Source organism: Salvia hispanica, chromosome 6 (genome assembly GCF_023119035.1).
Source record: "Salvia hispanica cultivar TCC Black 2014 chromosome 6, UniMelb_Shisp_WGS_1.0, whole genome shotgun sequence".
In the NCBI taxonomy this organism is placed as follows: Eukaryota; Viridiplantae; Streptophyta; class Magnoliopsida; order Lamiales; family Lamiaceae; genus Salvia; species Salvia hispanica.
Window position 1 is genome coordinate 7,423,980 of NC_062970.1, and position 17,903 is coordinate 7,441,882.

Here is a 17,903-nt window from a genome sequence, read left to right on the forward strand (position 1 = left end):
TACTACTCTAACTGAACCTATCTTCAGACAACACAAACTCACATGCTTGTGAAATGAATCTATAAAGGTTACAAATTGTTACTGTGAAAGTTTTGAATAGTGATGATATTGGACCATTCTTCCCAATTCTTTGAGAAGTAAATCATATTGCTTTTACCAAACAAAAATAAAGGTTAAACTTCCTTATGTTATTCTTATGTCCATGTTGTGTGTGGATCCACAGTTATGTTTTCAAAATTTAATTTGATCTTTTTTCTGATTTTTATCACAAGTGTACATTTATGCATATTTATGATTTTTCACATTTGATGTGCTGATTATAGGAGAAAATAGTGGGAAAAGAAAATCAAGAAAGCTGTTGATCAACTGAAAACATGAACTTAAAAAAGGCATGTCTTAATTGGATGCATTTTCATACTCTCATTTATGAGGAGAATTCCACATTCTTCTCTGCATTTCAAAGCTTCCAATGACAGAAGATTGCTTCTCATCACCAAGTTGAGTAGCAAAAGTGTAATAACAAGCCAAAGGATCAACACTTTCCAACACTCTTACCAAACCTCCTCTATTCTCATCTATAGTTATCTGTCCGTCTTTGGACAGCATGCCCGTTGCTTGCACACCAAGATTCCTCACTGTATACATCGTCTTCAGGAACCACTCATTTCCTCCTAAGATCACTGCACCAAGAATTTCCCCCAAAAACATATCCTGCAAAAGGTAAACGGAGACATGAAGTAAAATTCACAATTAGAAACATATGTAGCAATTTTAAGATGTTTCTACTATACCACATGTTCATATCTGGGATGAGTCCTTTTTAACATGTGCAATCTTGAAAGCAGACGCCTTGCGAATATTGATTCAGGTGTCTTGTTTGTGAGGCGGAGGCTGGCTAAAACCCCATTGAATCGACTGACTCGTCGCTGTACATTGAGTGGGACTAGTGTGATTTTGTGTCCTGACTCAAAAACTGTCTTTGCAGCTAAAGGATCAAGAAACATGTTGAGCTCTGCAAATTTGTTTGTTGGAGTGTTGATGACATTTCCTTTATCTGTTTCACTATTGCCAATGTGCCCTCCAACTAACAATATCTCCTGCAGATTTAGTGAAAGAATCAACAGAAATTATTACACAAACATAACATTAATCTTATCTTTTTCTTGCTTTTTGTCCACATACCTCAATGGAAGAAGTCGAATTCTTGCCCGAAAGAATAATCTTTGCAACATTTGTCAATGGCCCATTTGTCAAAATAGTAACTTTTGATCCGGGCTTGAGAGACTCTACTACTGACTGCCATATCTCAAGAGCTAGGGGCTGCCTTAGTTCAGGGTGTTCAGTATCTCTAGGAGCTCCAAATTTCACTGAATTTTCTGCTGTATACCTCCGAGGGCTACGTGGCAAATCACGAGCAAGTCCATAAAGGGTGTCCGAGTCAAGAAAGCCACCACTACCATGTGGGATGGCCTTGATGTACTTGCAGTCTCCAACAGCTGAGAAAATGGGATCAGTCTGATTGACTGCAAACACATCTCCTAGACCAACGGGGATGTCATCGCGTCCCATCATGTGTAAAAGGTCATAAACAACATCAATCGTTGCTGCATTCGCCCATCCTGTAGGACTCACTATGATTGCCTACATGCAAATTATGTGCTTAGTAGAAACTACTAATGGAGAGAGAAAGAGAAAAAGTGAAGGACACAAAGAAGGATTCACCTTGAGATCTACAACTTCAACAGGTATTTTTAGGAGATAAAAGAGTGCTAGAAAATCTCCAGCACTCATATCCATGTCGAAAACGACCTTCTTTCCCAGCTGCCTTCCTTTGAGGTCTGGCCTGTACAGGACTTCTTTGTAGTGAGGAAATTGCTTTGTGAAATTGAACTTTCCAGATTGTTCTTTTTTGTTCAAAACCTGAAACATTATCACATCATTCTTAACTTCTCATGATCTCATGAAGCAAGAGATGTGAGATTATGGAAAAAACTCACATTTAGAAAGTTCCCAAAAAATTCTCTGTTCAATTTGTTGTTTCTGTCGCGATTAGGCTTAGCTCTCACGGCTACAAGAACAGGTATGCCTCCAGCTCCTTCACCAGTCACTTCTGCAGTATATCCATCCTAAATAATATAGCAGCACATCAGAACTATGCTCTAGGCTCATCTAGCTACAAATTAATTAGGTAAGACTTAAGAGAGGTCGTAAGATGAATAACCTTGCACCTGCCCTTCCCATTCTTCACAATGCAAAATGGATCGCGCAGTCCAGTCTGAACATGGCCGCTGTGAACGCCATCTCTTCTTAAACCAAACTTTGGTTTTTGGACTCCATTGAATAGTGGGTTCGAGCCATCAGATGCACCATATGGCTCGTTCGAGGTGATCACCGTGATATTCATGTACTCCATATCAGCAAACTCATTCTCCCCATTAACGTTGTTTTCCGTGAGCATGATGGAAGCTGCCACACCGGATAGGAATGAATCCCACATGAAATAACTCTGCACTAAGTGATGTTTTTTCACACAGTTGTAATTCTACTTCAATCTCTTAAAACCAACTGATGTTTCTGCAACTACGTACCGTGAAGAACTGATCATCAAACCATGTGTCACGGGCCATTTTCAAGGACTTGAAGCAGTACTGCGCCTCGTAGGTGTGCTGATTCTTCTCAAACTCCTCAAAGAAGTCCACAGTTATGGGGATGGTGTTCGTGGCATCTAATGGCACAAGAGTGATTGGGATCCCAGAATGTATCACCTGCTCACACAAACAAATGGCCCCCAGCCCGGGTTAACACATCTAGAAGCTTCTGGAAATGTAATATCACTTCACCTGATATGCAGCAAAAGGGTCCCCAAACAAGTTGAACTCTGCATAAGGATTGGAGGTGTAGTCAGTGTACAGATTCCCCCTATCACCGCACTGGCGAGGCTGGCACGTTGAGCTAGAGTTCTTGGGGCAGCAACCGGTAGGGTTACTAGACCTCACACCTCCACCCATCATGTATATGTGCTTAATGTTTTTCTTCAAATGTGGATTAGACATTAGGAATATACCAAAATTAGTGGATGCCCCTATTATAAATACAGTGATTGGCCCTGCAGAAATCTTATCAATGAGCACTTGCTGAGATGTGGGCTGATGCAGAGGTGTATATCTCCTTCTTCCCTACAATATACGAATGCAGTTATTTAACAGACACACAAATCTTCACACGGATCGCGAAACACCAACAATATACCTGTGGAAGGAAGCTCTTTCGAAAGCCTAAATTTGTGTCAATGTCTAATCTTCCACCAAGGCCTACCGGAATAGCTTGTCTATATCTGCAATATGCAGCTGTGGTATTTCCCTGCTAGCACGATCCATCGCTGATCATGAATATGGAATGGAAATAACGGTCTAAGGCTATACGAGGCTGAGACATCATCTAACCTGTTCAATGATGGGGTGATATCCACCAACATTAGGCAATATTGTACCATTTTCTAGTATTCCACCTTCGCCCCCAACACCGACTGCGACATCATCTCTTCCCATCATGTAAAGTATGTCGTAGATCTGATTTACAGCGTGTCCTGCATTGGTCCAAGCATTGGTGTTTATAGTAACTGCCTGCACCAAGGTAACAACACCATATCAATATTGCCTACAAAGCCTTGTAATGCAATAGTTACTATGATTTCTTTGTAGAAGTTAGAAATTATGTTAACTTTAATAGCAATAAAGCCACAAAAGGATGAATCATAGTCCAACTATGGTAATAAATCACAAGATCAACAAAAGTAAAACTTATTCCAGAGAACTAGTAAATAGTATGATAAAGATATAATGATGCCATCACTTTAGCATAAAGATGCAGTGAATTTTGACTTAACCAGTATCATCACAAATTTACAGCAAGAACATATCTAATTAAAACTTCACAAATTTCAATGCAACTTTATTCATCAACCGAATTAACAGTAAACAGAAAAAAAAATCAGCCTCAGACAGTTACATCATTCAGAAATTATCAAGCAAAATTTGTCCCAACATGACAGCAAATATACACACACAAAGATAAACACATATATAGTATGCATGAATACATACATACATGTATGTATATATGCAGGGTAGGGAGCTTACCTCCAAATGAAAGTCTGATGTATTAAGCTTCAAAATGTATAACAGAGCAAATAAATCATCGGTATCGACATCTGTATCCAAGATAATCCGGCGAGGCAGCCCCTCCACACAGTCTTTGCTACTACCAATCAATCCAACCATCACAACAATGCATAAATACATACTTACACATCTCTGTATCTTCATCTTCACCCCCTGATAAGAATAAAAACAAAAAGATACCAAATTTATCAGATTCAGAACTGCTGCATCAATCCCATTTCATGAAAGGACTTGAAGATCCTTAAAAACTAAAACTTGACTACATAAATGTGGATTCACACAAACAGACTGTACCTATTTTTTCACCAGCTGAAGGGTGAAGATAGTAAACTGAAATGATGATTCTTGTGTTTGTATGAGTGTGAAAGTATGTGCTTTTTGTGTCTGAGACTAAGAGAAGTAGGAAGCTGCCAATATGCAGCAAAAGGAAGTAGCAGACTGATTCTAAATTTAACATTAAATAGAAAGATTGCCAACTGAAATTTATACACTATTATTTCATTTTTGGTTAGCTCAAAACGGAACTTTGGGATTGATGAATTATCAACAAAAAAGAATCCATTTTAAATACAGTGTCATAAAAATAAAAAATTATTCTATTTTATTTTTATCTTTATTGGATGGGAAGTGTGGGTTGATTTCAATATAGAATTGTTTATTTGTTAAAAAAACTTTTTTTATTCATTAAAATCGGTTTTTAAAATATATACTAAAATTTTAAAATGGCTCACACCTAAAACTTTAAAGTCTAAGTTCCTTAATTGGTAAACAGTTAGACTTTGTGGCATATACTTACGTATCCTAAATGAACACTTAAGTTTTATGTATGCATATTAGTACTATTAGAGTAAATCTATTCAGAGGTTTATATAAGATGTATGGCTATTTTATTTGTTTGTGCAGTTGATGTCTGATATATGATTCGTATTTGAGTAATTTTTTTATTAATTTATATATAAATGTATTTGGTTTAAATACTAGTATAAAATAAAAATATAGTTCAGTGCACGATGTAGAGATTATGCACAATAAAACAAATACTTGTAATTATTTTACTAGTATTGTGGTCAACTTCAACACCATACCTCATTCCCATGCCTACACGCATGTGGCCATACGGTTACAACTAAACATTAAATAATCAAATTTGTTAAACTTTCTTAACATTTTGCAGCATTTTGCAGATTTATGTGGATGTATATTGAAGTTTTCCATAAATCGGATTATTAGCTGTATTTCATTTTTATTAGATGACTGAGGTTAGGTGATACATGATAAGTGTGTTTTCTGCAATGAGGAGGAATTTGTTAAGCATCTCATTTCGATTGCAAAATTTTTTCCAGTGTGGATTTTAGACAATTTAACAAAAAGATGTGGATTTTCATTTTCTATGTCACAAAGTGGTCATAGTTCATGTATTTAACAATTTAGGCACCCCTAACCCTAAAATTAAAAAAGATCGATTACAATTATTTAGAGTTAATTTGTAATTTCTAATATAAATAGTTTGACATTTGAGGATCTAATGTAAAGGTAAGGGACCATCACTGTAGGTTGCCGACATTGGGGCCTAGTGTAAATTTACAAAATCCACGATTTAATAAAATCTTGTTTGACTATGAAAGAATCCTTTATTGTTTTCTCTTTTCAGAAAAATAAAATTTTGATATAGTATGAAATAAAATAATTTGATAAATCCATTGATGGAACATTCATGTGATTCTTGTCCTCTTATTTGAAAACCATATGAGCTCAAATAATTCCTTTCCTTAGTCGGATTGTCGTTACTTTTTTACTATTTATACTTTCACACTGTATTCTTTTCTTTGAAATTTGATTGCATCACTTGCATATATAAAATAAGAAAACACAATTAAAACGTTAGTACTTCATCATTTTAAATTTCAACCTAAATTAATCATATGTAAAATAAAATTGACTACTAAAATGAGTAATCCTTTTGTTTCTTGATAATTGAGTCATTTTTCCATTTCAGTAAGTTTCTTCATAGTTGAGTCATTTCTATATAAGGTAACTTTTTTCTCTTTCTTACTTTACTCTATCTTACTTTTATTCTCTCTATTTTATTCACTTTATACTTTATTCTCTCTCCTTTTTCATCTCTCTTACTTTTTTATCTATTTATTTAACACACCCAATATTTCTTTCTAAAATTCCGTGCTGAAAAATTTCGCCTCAACAATGGAAGTACTAATTAAAATCATGAACTGTCAATTACTTATTGAAAATACTTCGAGATTCATTCTCTTAACTTAATAAAAACACGAGTACTAAGTCCACAATAACATCAGATGAGTCGCATCAATATTTTTCAGAGTAGAAAAATGAATTTCAGAACATTTTCGTTGAATTAATGATAGTTTGAAACTTTGTCTTTGAACAATATGCCTTTTGATCGATTTTTCAGTATTTCGATAGCGCAATAGTTATTGGTTACTACTATTACACGTACTAGTAAAAGCAAAATGATTAAAATGTGAGATGCATATCTAAGACTCCCCCGGTCCCTTTAAAAGTACGAACATTTAGTTGACATAGATTTAAATGTAGAATTGATAGAGTAAGAAAGAGATCGACAGAAAAAGTTTTTAAAGTATTATTAATGGAGAATGGGTCGCATTCATTAGAGCATCCACAGTGCCAGCTAGCCGAACCATTGCAATCGGCCAGCGGCGAATTGGCTAGAAAATCGGCGTGGGCTAGCCGGTCGAGGGGCGCTGGCCGATGCGCTGGCCGCCATTGTGGCGTGCCGATCGGCCAGCGCCTATTTTTTTTTTTTTTTTGAAAACCTATATATACGCGATTTTAGTTTCATTTTCATTTGCACCAATTGTTTTAACGAGTTTTCTCTCTCTCTAACTTTCTGCACAAGAGCATCATCGAGGGATGAGTCACGCGGGTGGTAGTGGTGGGGATGTTGAGGAGTACGAACGGCAGATGAACGAGGCTATGGAGGCCTACATGAACCGCGAGATGGAGCGGTACATGCGAAGGGTGGAACAGCAGGCGGTCCCTCGCCCTCCACCGGTTGTCCACCGCCGAGCAGTGATTGATCGGGATCACGTAGCTGCACATCAGCGGCTATATGACGACTACTTCGCTCCGGACCCGCGGTTTCCAGCAACCATGTTCAGGCGGCGTTTTAGAATGCGCAGGGAGTTGTTTATGCGTATCGTTGACGCTTTGGAGCGTCGATATCTTTATTTCCGCTTCAGGCACGATGCGGCTGGCAGACCCGGCCACACCCATATCCAAAAGTGCACGGCGGCAATCGAGACAGTTGGCCTACGGAGGCACGGCAGACATGTGGGATGAGTACCTCCACATCGGTGGGACGACTTCTCTGCAATGTCTGAAGTATTTCTGTTTGGGCGTGATAAACATTTTCGGTGAGCAGTACCTTCGAAGCCCTACTCCCCAAGATTGTCGGAATTTGATGCAGATGCACGGGGAGCAACATGGGTTCTCCGGGATGTTAGGAAGCATAGATTGTATGCATTGGGAGTGGAAGAACTGTCCGACTGCCTGGAAGGGGGCCTACACGACCGGCTACAAGGGAAAGAATCTCACGATGATCCTCGAGGCCGTAGCTGATTATCGGCTGTGGATCTAGCATGCGTATTTTGGGGTAGCCGGGTCGAACAACGACCTCAACGTCCTCAACTCGTCGCCCCTCTTCAACGAGAAGTGTCAGGGCATCGGTCCAGCCGTCTCATTTGTGGCCAACGGCAACCGGCATGATATGGGCTACTACTTGGCGGATGGGATATACCCTAGGTGGCCTGTCTTTGTGAAGACGATCAGGCACGCAAGTGATGAAAGGAAGGCCTACTTTGCGGAACGACAGGAGTCGGCGCGCAAGGATGTGGAGCGCGCATTTGGTGTACTCCAGTCTCGATTGGCGGCAATTAAGGGTCCAACGCGTATGTGGGATGTCAAATGCGTTTCCCACATAATGTACGCCTGCATTATCATGCACAACATGATCGTCGAAGACGAAGGCGTACAACGGACTAGTTGGGCCAATGACGATGAATGTAATTTTTCTAATGCATGTAATTTTTTTAATGTAATTAATGAATTTTCCCGTATATGTCTCGTACATTTAATTCCGTAAATGTAGTTATTTTTTAATTATTTTTATTGCGGCTGGCCTATGGCTGGCCTAAATCTGATGTGGCAGGTGAATTTTTAGTGCTGCTGACGTGGTAAGGAGAGAGAGTGGCTGGCCTATGGCTGGCTGATTTCTATTGTGGATGCTCTTATAGTGAAAAGAATTTTTAAAATTAAAATATTTATACATTTCAAGAATAGACTATAGTTCATACTTTTCATAAATTGATGGAGTATTATTAATGAACATGAGAGATAAATTGTGGACGGATGGAGGCATGTGATAGAAAAAGATTTCCGCACTAACTCTTGAATTTTAAAATTTAAAAAAGGTTATGTTATATCCTCTCTTAGTTGTGACTTTTTACTTAACAAAAATATTCTGAATAATTAAGTTATAATTATAGTTGAAAACTAGATTATTCCCATTCTCAGAATCTTAATTGTAACCAATGTATGTGCACTGGCTTTATGAAAGGATTAAGGCCCACCCTATTTTATATAAAAAATAAACGAGAAATTCCAAATTCCCCAAAAATGCAGTGAGTGGTTCAAGCATATGGATAGAGAAAGATTGGAAATTGAAATTGATGAGGTTAAGATAAAGGAATCCTAATAAATAATACGCCATTAACATAATTTGGATGGAAGTAGATGCTAGGAAAGGAGGTCCCCTTTTCTACCACAAGTACAAATATTTTATTTTAGTCAAATACTAACTTTTCCTTAATATTTAAAGCTATTAATAATTGTTTAGGCACGTACAAAACTGGTTTATGCATATTTAAATCGACTGTTACACGATGGAAGTGCGATATATATTGATTGATAATGTAAATTATTGATATTTCTGTAAATGTAATATTCCTTTCTATAAAACAATTTGTAATTAGGTATATTCCTTTATATATAAACAATTTGTATTTACTTCCTATTGCTTTGGAACAGACAAGTCATGTCCATTCCTTTGAAATAAAATTAGGAAACGAAATAAAATGTACAAAATTAATTAATTTGTGACTTAAAGAAGAGAATTAATTAAAGATAGAAACTCAACCTATAGACCATCTAGCGACTAGCTAGCAGGAACGTGGATATAAGATCATATAACTGACATATTTACCTTTTTTCTATGAAAAATAATTTTTTAAGAGAAGAGGTATTTGAAAAGGTATTATATTTTTTCCCATTTGAAGATGTATCTTTACCTCTTTATCAATGGAGAAGGTAAAATTATATAATCACCATATTTACCTTCTTTTAATGAAAAATCATTGTCTAAGGAGGAAGTATTTGAGAAGGCATTACACTTTATGTTTTTAATGCATTTTGTACTATTATTTATTTTTTTTAAATGATATACCTTTCTATATACCTTTTTCCTTGGAATGTACTTCCTCCATCCCATAATAGATGTCATACTTTGCTTTTTAGTTTGTCCTACAAAAGATGTTACATTTCTTTTTTTGGAAAAAATTTCCACTCACATTAATATAAATATATAATTTTCTCTTTCCACTTAACACACAAAACAACACCTCCTAAAATCTCGTGTCAATCCCCAAGTGTGATATCTACTATGGAACAGAGGGAGTATTACTTTTTGGAAGAGTATATTTTACTTTTTGAAAAGGTAAATAGATGATATATCTCTTTCATTTATCTTTCCTTGTTGAAGATGCTCTGATACTTTCGACGTCCCATAATTTCAGTTTATTCAAGATAGTACTTATAACTACAATAATTTGTGTTAGGTCTATTCATAAAATTATAGCAAAGGACTTCATATTTATAATTACTACTAATATTTATATTCATGCCATTCTTATTATGATCACTCTAAATTAATTTGTACTAATACCACAAAAAAATACATGACTTTTTTCATAAAACATTTATAAGGAGCATTATTTTACAATGGACTAACAAAAGTTGATTTTCCACTCTTTTATTTTCTTTGTTTTTCCCTTCAATGTTCCTTTTTGTTCTGTTTATCATATTCTATTTATTGTTTTAATAATTTTGATGCAATTTTTTCCATTTATTATTTTATCGATTTCTTTTTTTTATATATATAGTACTATGCCTCAAATGCTTTTCGATAATTTTTTTTTTTTTTGTCTAATTTTTAGATGGCTGCCCCCTTGGGCCTTGGTTAGCGACTCACGCTATCGGTATTTGGGTAGCAGCAAATTCTTCAGTCGTTCAGTAGTATTTCGCCTGCTGGCATCGTTGATTATTAATTTATTGCTATTAAAAATTGAAATTGAAAAAGACAAAAAAAAAGTGAACAATATGAATAGGAATAATCTCGTCGGACACGCACAATTATTTCATGAAAACTATTAGTAGTTGCCAATCTACTACTTACTATACTATAATTTACTGAAAAATGATTTAATAGTTCTTTATAATTTTCTAATAACTGTAATATAATAGTAATAAAAATCTTATCTGGATCTTTTATTGTAGTAATGGAGTTATCGAAATGAAAATACTTACTATTTAAAAAAAAATGGAGTATGCTAGTTCTTACATAATAAATAAATAAAACAAAATTTGAGATAATTTGATTTGAAGTGATATTATTAATTTAATTGCTAGGAGGCCAACTATCAAATTAGGAAAAGAACTTTGTTAGTATACTTAAGTAGTTTTGGCCTTTTAGGAAATGAGGAAAATGTAAGGAGTTATCTACAGCCCATAAGAAGAAGCAAGCAAGCTTAGGCCACAAAAAGGAATTAGCAAAATTTCATAATAGCACTACTCCATTCCAATTATTTGCTTGCACTTGCACATATAAATGAATGGATTCATACAAACATCGAAAAAATTCAGTAAGAAGGTGACATATTTTTTATAACCAAACTTATTAAAAACGAAGCTCAAGCTGCAGGATCAAAAATTTATATGCACAAAAATGTTGAGGGAGAGGGATGTGAATGTTATGTAACATGTAGTGACTGTAATCTGCAACTAATTATAAAGATGTTGAAAACAGGAATCATACAACAACACTGTGATAGCTGAATATATGCACATTCTTGATTGCCACCATTACTATTAAAACCGTCTTCTTCTGACTGGTCTAGCCGGTGCCGTGCTTTCCCTGTTATCAGGGAACTCCCAACGAGCAATCGTCCCATCCCAGGATGAGGTCACCAGCATAGGGTAGAACGGGTGCCAGTTGCAATCACGTACAGGATCCTCATGGAAATCAAGTTTCGCAACTTGATTGCCACTCAACTGTGGAACAGAAATCAAACATAAAGACCGACACAAATGCAAGAGTCAAGATCCGTTACACGGTTCAAACATCAGTTTTTAAGCCCATATTGATATTGACTAGTATGACCGCCTTCCGCAAGACGTACAGAGAAAATAGTCCTCACAAACAACATTTTCATTAAGATGTCATTAGTATCTCAAGATATGCAGCTTGTTATCATATCAAACTTCAGATGCATTTTTCATAGGCCATTGTTGTCTACCACCACTGTTTAATGCCTTCTTTTGGAAACTAACTGGAAATTAAAACGGAATTCAACTCAGCATGCACGAAAACATAGTCTAGAAGGGATATAATACTTACCACATCATAAATATAAACACAGCCATCAGTTGATCCCGTATATATATACCTTTGCCCGGTGCTGCAGATTTTAACAATCAAATGACAAAATAAGTAGACAGCGAGAATATGGCCCATCACGAGTCTAAATTTTTAACAAGATACAGACGAGATTATTAGTTCCACAACAAGAAGAAAATAAATGACATCATTGCCATGCACTGTTCATTAGCTAGGTTGATAGTAATCACTGTTGAAAATGCTATATAGCGATGATGGTCTGCCCAAAAACCGCAACAGGGATATGGTGGATCAGTATGACGGGATAAGACGGTCGATAAATAAATCAATCTTACTAATATAAATAAACTAAAGCAAAAAGTCACAAATAAAATTATATAATGTCTAATAAAGTAATAATGAAAGTCATAGTTCAACAATTATAAGATAAAGTCATCATAATTGATGATACATAATGTCTAAATAAATACTCCCTTCATCCTACTCTAAGTGACACATTTTTCCTTTTGGGATGTCACACTCTAAACGACACATTTATAAAATTAGAAATATCACTCTCTCTTACTTTATTCTTTTAACTTTATTACTCATAAAACAACACTACATAAAATCCCATGTCGAATAAAAAATGCTCCACTAAGAGTGGGTCAGAGGAAGTGTTATCAACAATAGTCACCAAACCCAACATGGTCATCTTCATCCTCAACGTTATCAGTGGTACATGAGGCTGTTGGCGGGGCTGAATGAAGGCAGGGGGCGCGGGGCGGTGCTGGAATCGGTGGCAACAACAGACGAAGGTAGGCAGCGGACATGGGTGAGGGATGGAGAGAGAGATTTAGAGTTTAGTCCCAATTTGGATTTGGAGGTTTTCTGATTTTTCACCTAAAAATCTCTTTTTAGTTAAAATGTGGGTCGGATTATGTGGGTAAACGGGTAAGGTTAAGGGAAAAATGCGCTGAAATCACAAAAACGACCTCCATGTCGGATACGGCGGCCGCAAAAAAAAGTCAAAATCGTCAGACATAGCGACATGGAGGATTTTAATTTGTTCGACATTAGTTTCTTGACTGGCATCGTTAGCTTAAAAACTTGATGCGAATGCATTTTTTTTACGGTTAAATGAACATAAATTTAAATGCTGCGCCACAGAGGACTCGAACCCCCTCAGGCATTATTAAATGGTGTTTAATCAAGTGTATCAATGCATTTATTGATACGCTTGAAAGTGGTGATTAAATGGTGTTTAATCTAGGAATAACTGGGCATCAGTTACAAGATAATGGGAAAACTGGGCTTCGGTTCTTTGGGTAGACGAGGAGTTTGTTAATGCCGTCAGAGCATCTCCAAAGAAAATAGGTAAATTGATGAGTTATATCTCTAATTTAACTTTTCAAAAATGCAAATATATCTTCTTGAAGAGTATCATAATTGGAAAGCCAATATCATGGAATTGACCATGAGGAATTAGAAATGGAGCATTCGATTCCAAATCCAATGTTTGGTACCGAAAAATATTTTGATTTGAAATTGAATTACAATTCCAATTCCTCTTAAATCCATGATTTGAATTCCGTATCAAAAAAGTAGATAATTAAAATTTCAAATAGTTATAAAATTGGGCACTTTCACATGCTACACAATCTGCACACGCAATGCACCCACTGCACATGCACACACACTATACACATAATGCGCGCGCGCACACACTACGCACACTACACACACAATGCGCGCGCACACACTTCATATCAATTTGATCATTTTCACCGAACAAAGGATTTGAAATTGCATTATAATTCAATTCCGTAGAATTTTATTTCCAATTCAGTTACAATTTCGTGTACCGAATGAGCCTTAAGATACCTTTCCAATAGGAGAATAAGATTCAACTATGATACTTTACCTCTTCAAGGGAAATAGCTTTCCCATTGGAGAATGATTTTTTATGAAGGTATATTAACATAAGTATGCAATTCCATGTAGCAGAGTTTTATATAATTGTCCTTTCAGGTTAGAACAGGATCATAGTTGAATTATTGTATGAAAGACTTTGTCAAGGCCAAGGCAGGACCTTATTTTCAAGAAGTTATAATTAATTTCAATCATATTTCCAATTTCAATCATATGGTATTAAACATTACCTATCGTTATGTCAAGGGTAAAAGTGTGTATGCTCTGTAGACCTTATATATTACCAACTGAACATTAAGATAGAACCGAACCACATAACTATAATATACAAGCACATCTTATTACCTGTATGCTGGCGAGAAATAACAGCGTATCAGCGTGCGCAAGACAGTGTGTCCTTTATATGTAGCTATTGACAGATCATCCCGAAGCCTCATATTTCTAGCCTTTTCTGGAAATTCCATCCATCTATAATTCCATTCCAGATATCGACTTCTTGGCACGCTGAAGCAAGAATACACAAATGCTCGTCAATATTATAAAAAAGGCTAGAGCCTAAAAACCATTTTGATAACTGCATTTAAACTCAAAAAAGGGTAATTGAGATATGGCATTAGCAGTTGGAATATCAAATATAGACGTACTAATTAGACGACATCTTCCTTATATCCCAAAGTTTGATAGATTGATCTTTTCCATTTGAGATGAAGTAGCGACCATCTCCACGGGTATCAATGAAAGTGATGCCTTCTATATGTCCCATCAGGACTCCAGCAGCTTTCCCTTCGGTTGCAAGGCAACGCCTGTCCCAAACCTGAAAGGAGCCAAACATAGATCAGAAGATATTGCATTGTGTATGAATTATGATAAATAGCATAGGATAAGTAAATGAAGAAAACATTAGGTTTCGATATTCAAGGTCTAGAGCTAGAACCGGTCGAAAAGGTGTTGATATATATTATCATATATGAAGACGGTGCACTATCTGTGCATGGAGGCCCTACAAGATAAATTTCACATGAAGGAGACAACTACAAACAAGATTTGAGGACAAGACATAATTTTTAAAAATAAAGTGCATGTTGAACATATCATTTACGTTGCCTGTAAAAAACAAAAGACAAAAAAAAATCATCTTGTGGTGGAAAAGGACTACATATGTATATAACTTCAAATAAAGAATAAACATTACTTTGCACAAGTTATCATCGCTGCCCGAATATATGATGTTACCACTTTCATCAGCAAAGCACACGGAATTGACATCTGCCTGCACAAAAAGTTGTTTGTATAATAAGTTATTTTGCATATCAAGTATGAGGGACGAAAACAGAAAAATATCCACAAACTCTTGAAACTTCACGTAAATTTAAAATGCTGCACCAATTACTTCCTGAAAACAATGCTTAGAGTTGTGACTAGAAAACTTAGACATAATACCCGATGAGCTTCAATTCGGAGGCTTGGCTTTCTGGCTTCGAGATCATAAACATATATAGCATCGTCACTGCTAGCAGCGACAATTTCTCGCCCATCAGAAGAAAACTTCACCGAGAAGATGCCAAGAGAGTAGTCGTGATAATCATCATCGTTGGATGAAAGTTCTAGACCTTCATGAATCTCCTGAATGAAGAAACAAATTGTTGCATAATAAATGTCATCAACAAAACATTTAATCAACAAAGTCTATTGTAATGTATTTAGAAGAAAAATGTTAAGTAAGTCAGACACAAACCGTCACGTTTGCATGAGACTCTTTTGTAGCAGATCCAACATCTACGATATGGACAATTGGAGAGATGCTGGAATATATCTGCGATTATAACATAAAAGCAAGATAAATAAGGAATATCCTCATTCATCAGCTGTGTCGGAAAAGGAAAGGCAATATTTCACATATGATGAACACAGTCCATAACACGTGGCCAACCGGCACTGTAGATGTGGTGCAATGCAGACTCAAAATAGTGCAAAACCAGTGCATTAGTCTTCAAGAAAACGACAATCTGGTGACACGTGAAACGTTGTACATGAATGAATATAGTATCTTACGAGAAAACGACGATCTGGTGACAGACAAGTATCAGTAATATTCTTCAAGCTCCAAGCACGAATGTCTTTATGAACTTTCCATCCACGATCAACATCATATATTTTGATATGGCTTTTCTGTCGAAGAAACATGGAAATGCTCATCACTAATCAAATTTATTACCTACAACTTCATATAAATAGTCAAATTAGATACCTGAAATCCAGCAACGAAAAGAGAACCATCGTCAGAAAATTGGGACACATATGCGCGGCTCTTCATCTTATCGACTACAGAGGGAGTACGACGGACAGGCAAAAAACGGCTCAAAACATGACAAGAATCCGACAGAGAAAATCTCCCTCTCCCACTATAGTTGCACTCTCTACCCAACATCATATGCACTGGCGAGACTAGTGATGTTGTCTCTTCAGGCAAGACCCGCCTCACATGCTTGTGTGGCACGGTCCTTAACTTCGTCACCTGTGCAAATTCATCATCCTTACAACCTGGTGGCACATAGGCACCCGATATTATATTCTCGTCTAAGAATTCTATATCCTCGGCCAAGTATTCAGGATTCATATATCTCATTCTCCAAACTTCTTTTGTTTTTGTCCAAACCTCAACTGAATCACTCTTTTTCCACGAAACAAACTCGATTCCCAGTCCCGTAGAATCAAAAACCTTCAAACATCAAAGCTATAATCACTCATCATTTCTTGAAATAACCATAATAATAATAAAAAAATACTACAAAACACAAGCTGATAGATTAATACACAAATTTCATCAAAACAAAAACGTAAAAGAAGAGTGAACCAAACACAAACTTCAAAACAATAATAAACGCATTGATTCATGAATGAAATATAAATCAAATGCACCTGATTACAGAGAGAAAACACGAACAAAGGCCTCAATCAAACGAGTAAGCTGAGATTTTAATCACACAAATTCTATATCGAAATCAGTAGCACATGAAAGAGAGTCATCACAACTTTACAGTAATAAGGAAGAAAGATTAATCAAACAAGTGAGATAACATAAATTGAAAAAAATGAAAGCAGTGAGGTCTCACCAAAGATTCCAGCTCCAGTCACTGCTGTCACTAAAATTCAACTAAAAAAAGCAAGAGCAAATAATGAGTAATGTGAAAATATTTCGACGGAGCATCAAGAATATATTATTGGTGAAATGAAAAATTGTATGCAACAAAAATTTCACTTCCTAAAAAAGCAAAGCCGACTCAAATTTGTAAGACTGATTTTTGGAGCCGAGAATGGCAAAATTTCTGCTCTTAGCGGTTGGCATTCTTCGGTATCAATATTAATACTCCTACAAGTGTCGCACGTGGGTGGCACGAGATTTGAGTATTGTATAAGTAAATTAGAGAAATGTAATTTAATGTGTTGGTGAAAATTTAAAATGTAATTGTACTATTGGAATAATAATAAAAAAATTAAATGTATTAGTGATCCTGATAGTTTATTTTGAAAAGAATAAAATTACAGTAACATGCATCTTTTTTTAGGATAAACGATATAAAAGAAATTGTGACACCTATTTTGAGTAAATATCATTTATTATCAATTGCCTAAAAAGTTCCTTCTTAATACAAGTAACCAATTATCAATTTAATGACCTTTCATTCAATTTTAAAATCTGATTTTTCACAATTTTCATGTGTTTTTACACAATTGTACTTGTGGATATTCATTTTATGTCTGTGGAAGATGAAAGAATAGAAATTTTTTTCTTTAATATTACATATGGAATTGAAAAGGTATAATTCTATTATATTATATCTCATTCCCTCTCTAATTTGCACGTATAGAATAAAAAGATGAAGAAATATTTCCCTTTTTTGTTATTTTAAAGTATAAAGGGATGAGAAGTAACAAATGAGAACCTATTAAATTTACCTTTGGAAACAACATAATACTATCCTCCTGTACTAACAAATATCACACTTGGGCTGCACGAATGAAGAAAATTAAAAAACAATTAAATTTATTTAGATATAGTGTATTTTGGAAAGAATAACAGTATA

The 17,903-nt window shown here is 35.6% G+C and overlaps 2 protein-coding genes across 7 annotated transcripts; both read right to left on the reverse strand.

The window, feature by feature from the left end:
* Positions 1-358: 358 nt before the first annotated feature.
* Positions 359-4,611, reverse strand: LOC125195752. 2 transcript variants are annotated; one of them, XM_048093952.1, is made up of 12 exons: positions 4,476-4,611; positions 4,140-4,334; positions 3,444-3,623; positions 3,250-3,360; positions 2,841-3,176; positions 2,589-2,765; positions 2,222-2,506; positions 1,998-2,126; positions 1,723-1,920; positions 1,183-1,641; positions 792-1,097; positions 359-711 (listed from the first exon to the last, which is right to left on the reverse strand). In XM_048093952.1, the coding sequence occupies exons 2-12, from the start codon at positions 4,323-4,325 to the stop codon at positions 421-423; spliced, it is 2,658 nt and encodes an 885-aa protein (XP_047949909.1). In that variant the 5' UTR covers positions 4,326-4,334; positions 4,476-4,611; the 3' UTR covers positions 359-420. The 2 variants fall into 2 exon arrangements, with proteins under 2 accessions (XP_047949909.1, XP_047949910.1); XM_048093953.1 differs by lacking the exons at positions 359-711; positions 792-1,097 and having other exon boundaries at positions 1,219-1,402; positions 1,488-1,641.
* Positions 4,612-11,206: 6,595 nt separating this feature from the next.
* Positions 11,207-17,136, reverse strand: LOC125195753 (LEC14B homolog). Of its 5 annotated transcripts, none has more exons than XM_048093956.1 (11): positions 16,932-17,136; positions 16,475-16,537; positions 16,067-16,359; positions 15,871-15,987; positions 15,554-15,631; positions 15,259-15,441; positions 15,011-15,088; positions 14,463-14,632; positions 14,164-14,322; positions 11,908-11,968; positions 11,207-11,561 (listed from the first exon to the last, which is right to left on the reverse strand). In XM_048093956.1, exons 3-11 carry the CDS (start codon positions 16,247-16,249, stop codon positions 11,379-11,381), a joined length of 1,212 nt encoding a protein of 403 aa, XP_047949913.1. In that variant the 5' UTR covers positions 16,250-16,359; positions 16,475-16,537; positions 16,932-17,136; the 3' UTR covers positions 11,207-11,378. The 5 variants fall into 5 exon arrangements, with proteins under 5 accessions (XP_047949913.1, XP_047949912.1, XP_047949915.1 ...); XM_048093955.1 differs by adding an exon at positions 16,738-16,809 and having other exon boundaries at positions 16,067-16,537; XM_048093958.1 differs by adding an exon at positions 16,738-16,768 and having other exon boundaries at positions 16,067-16,537; positions 16,932-16,967.
* Between the last annotated feature and the right edge of the window lie 767 nt (positions 17,137-17,903).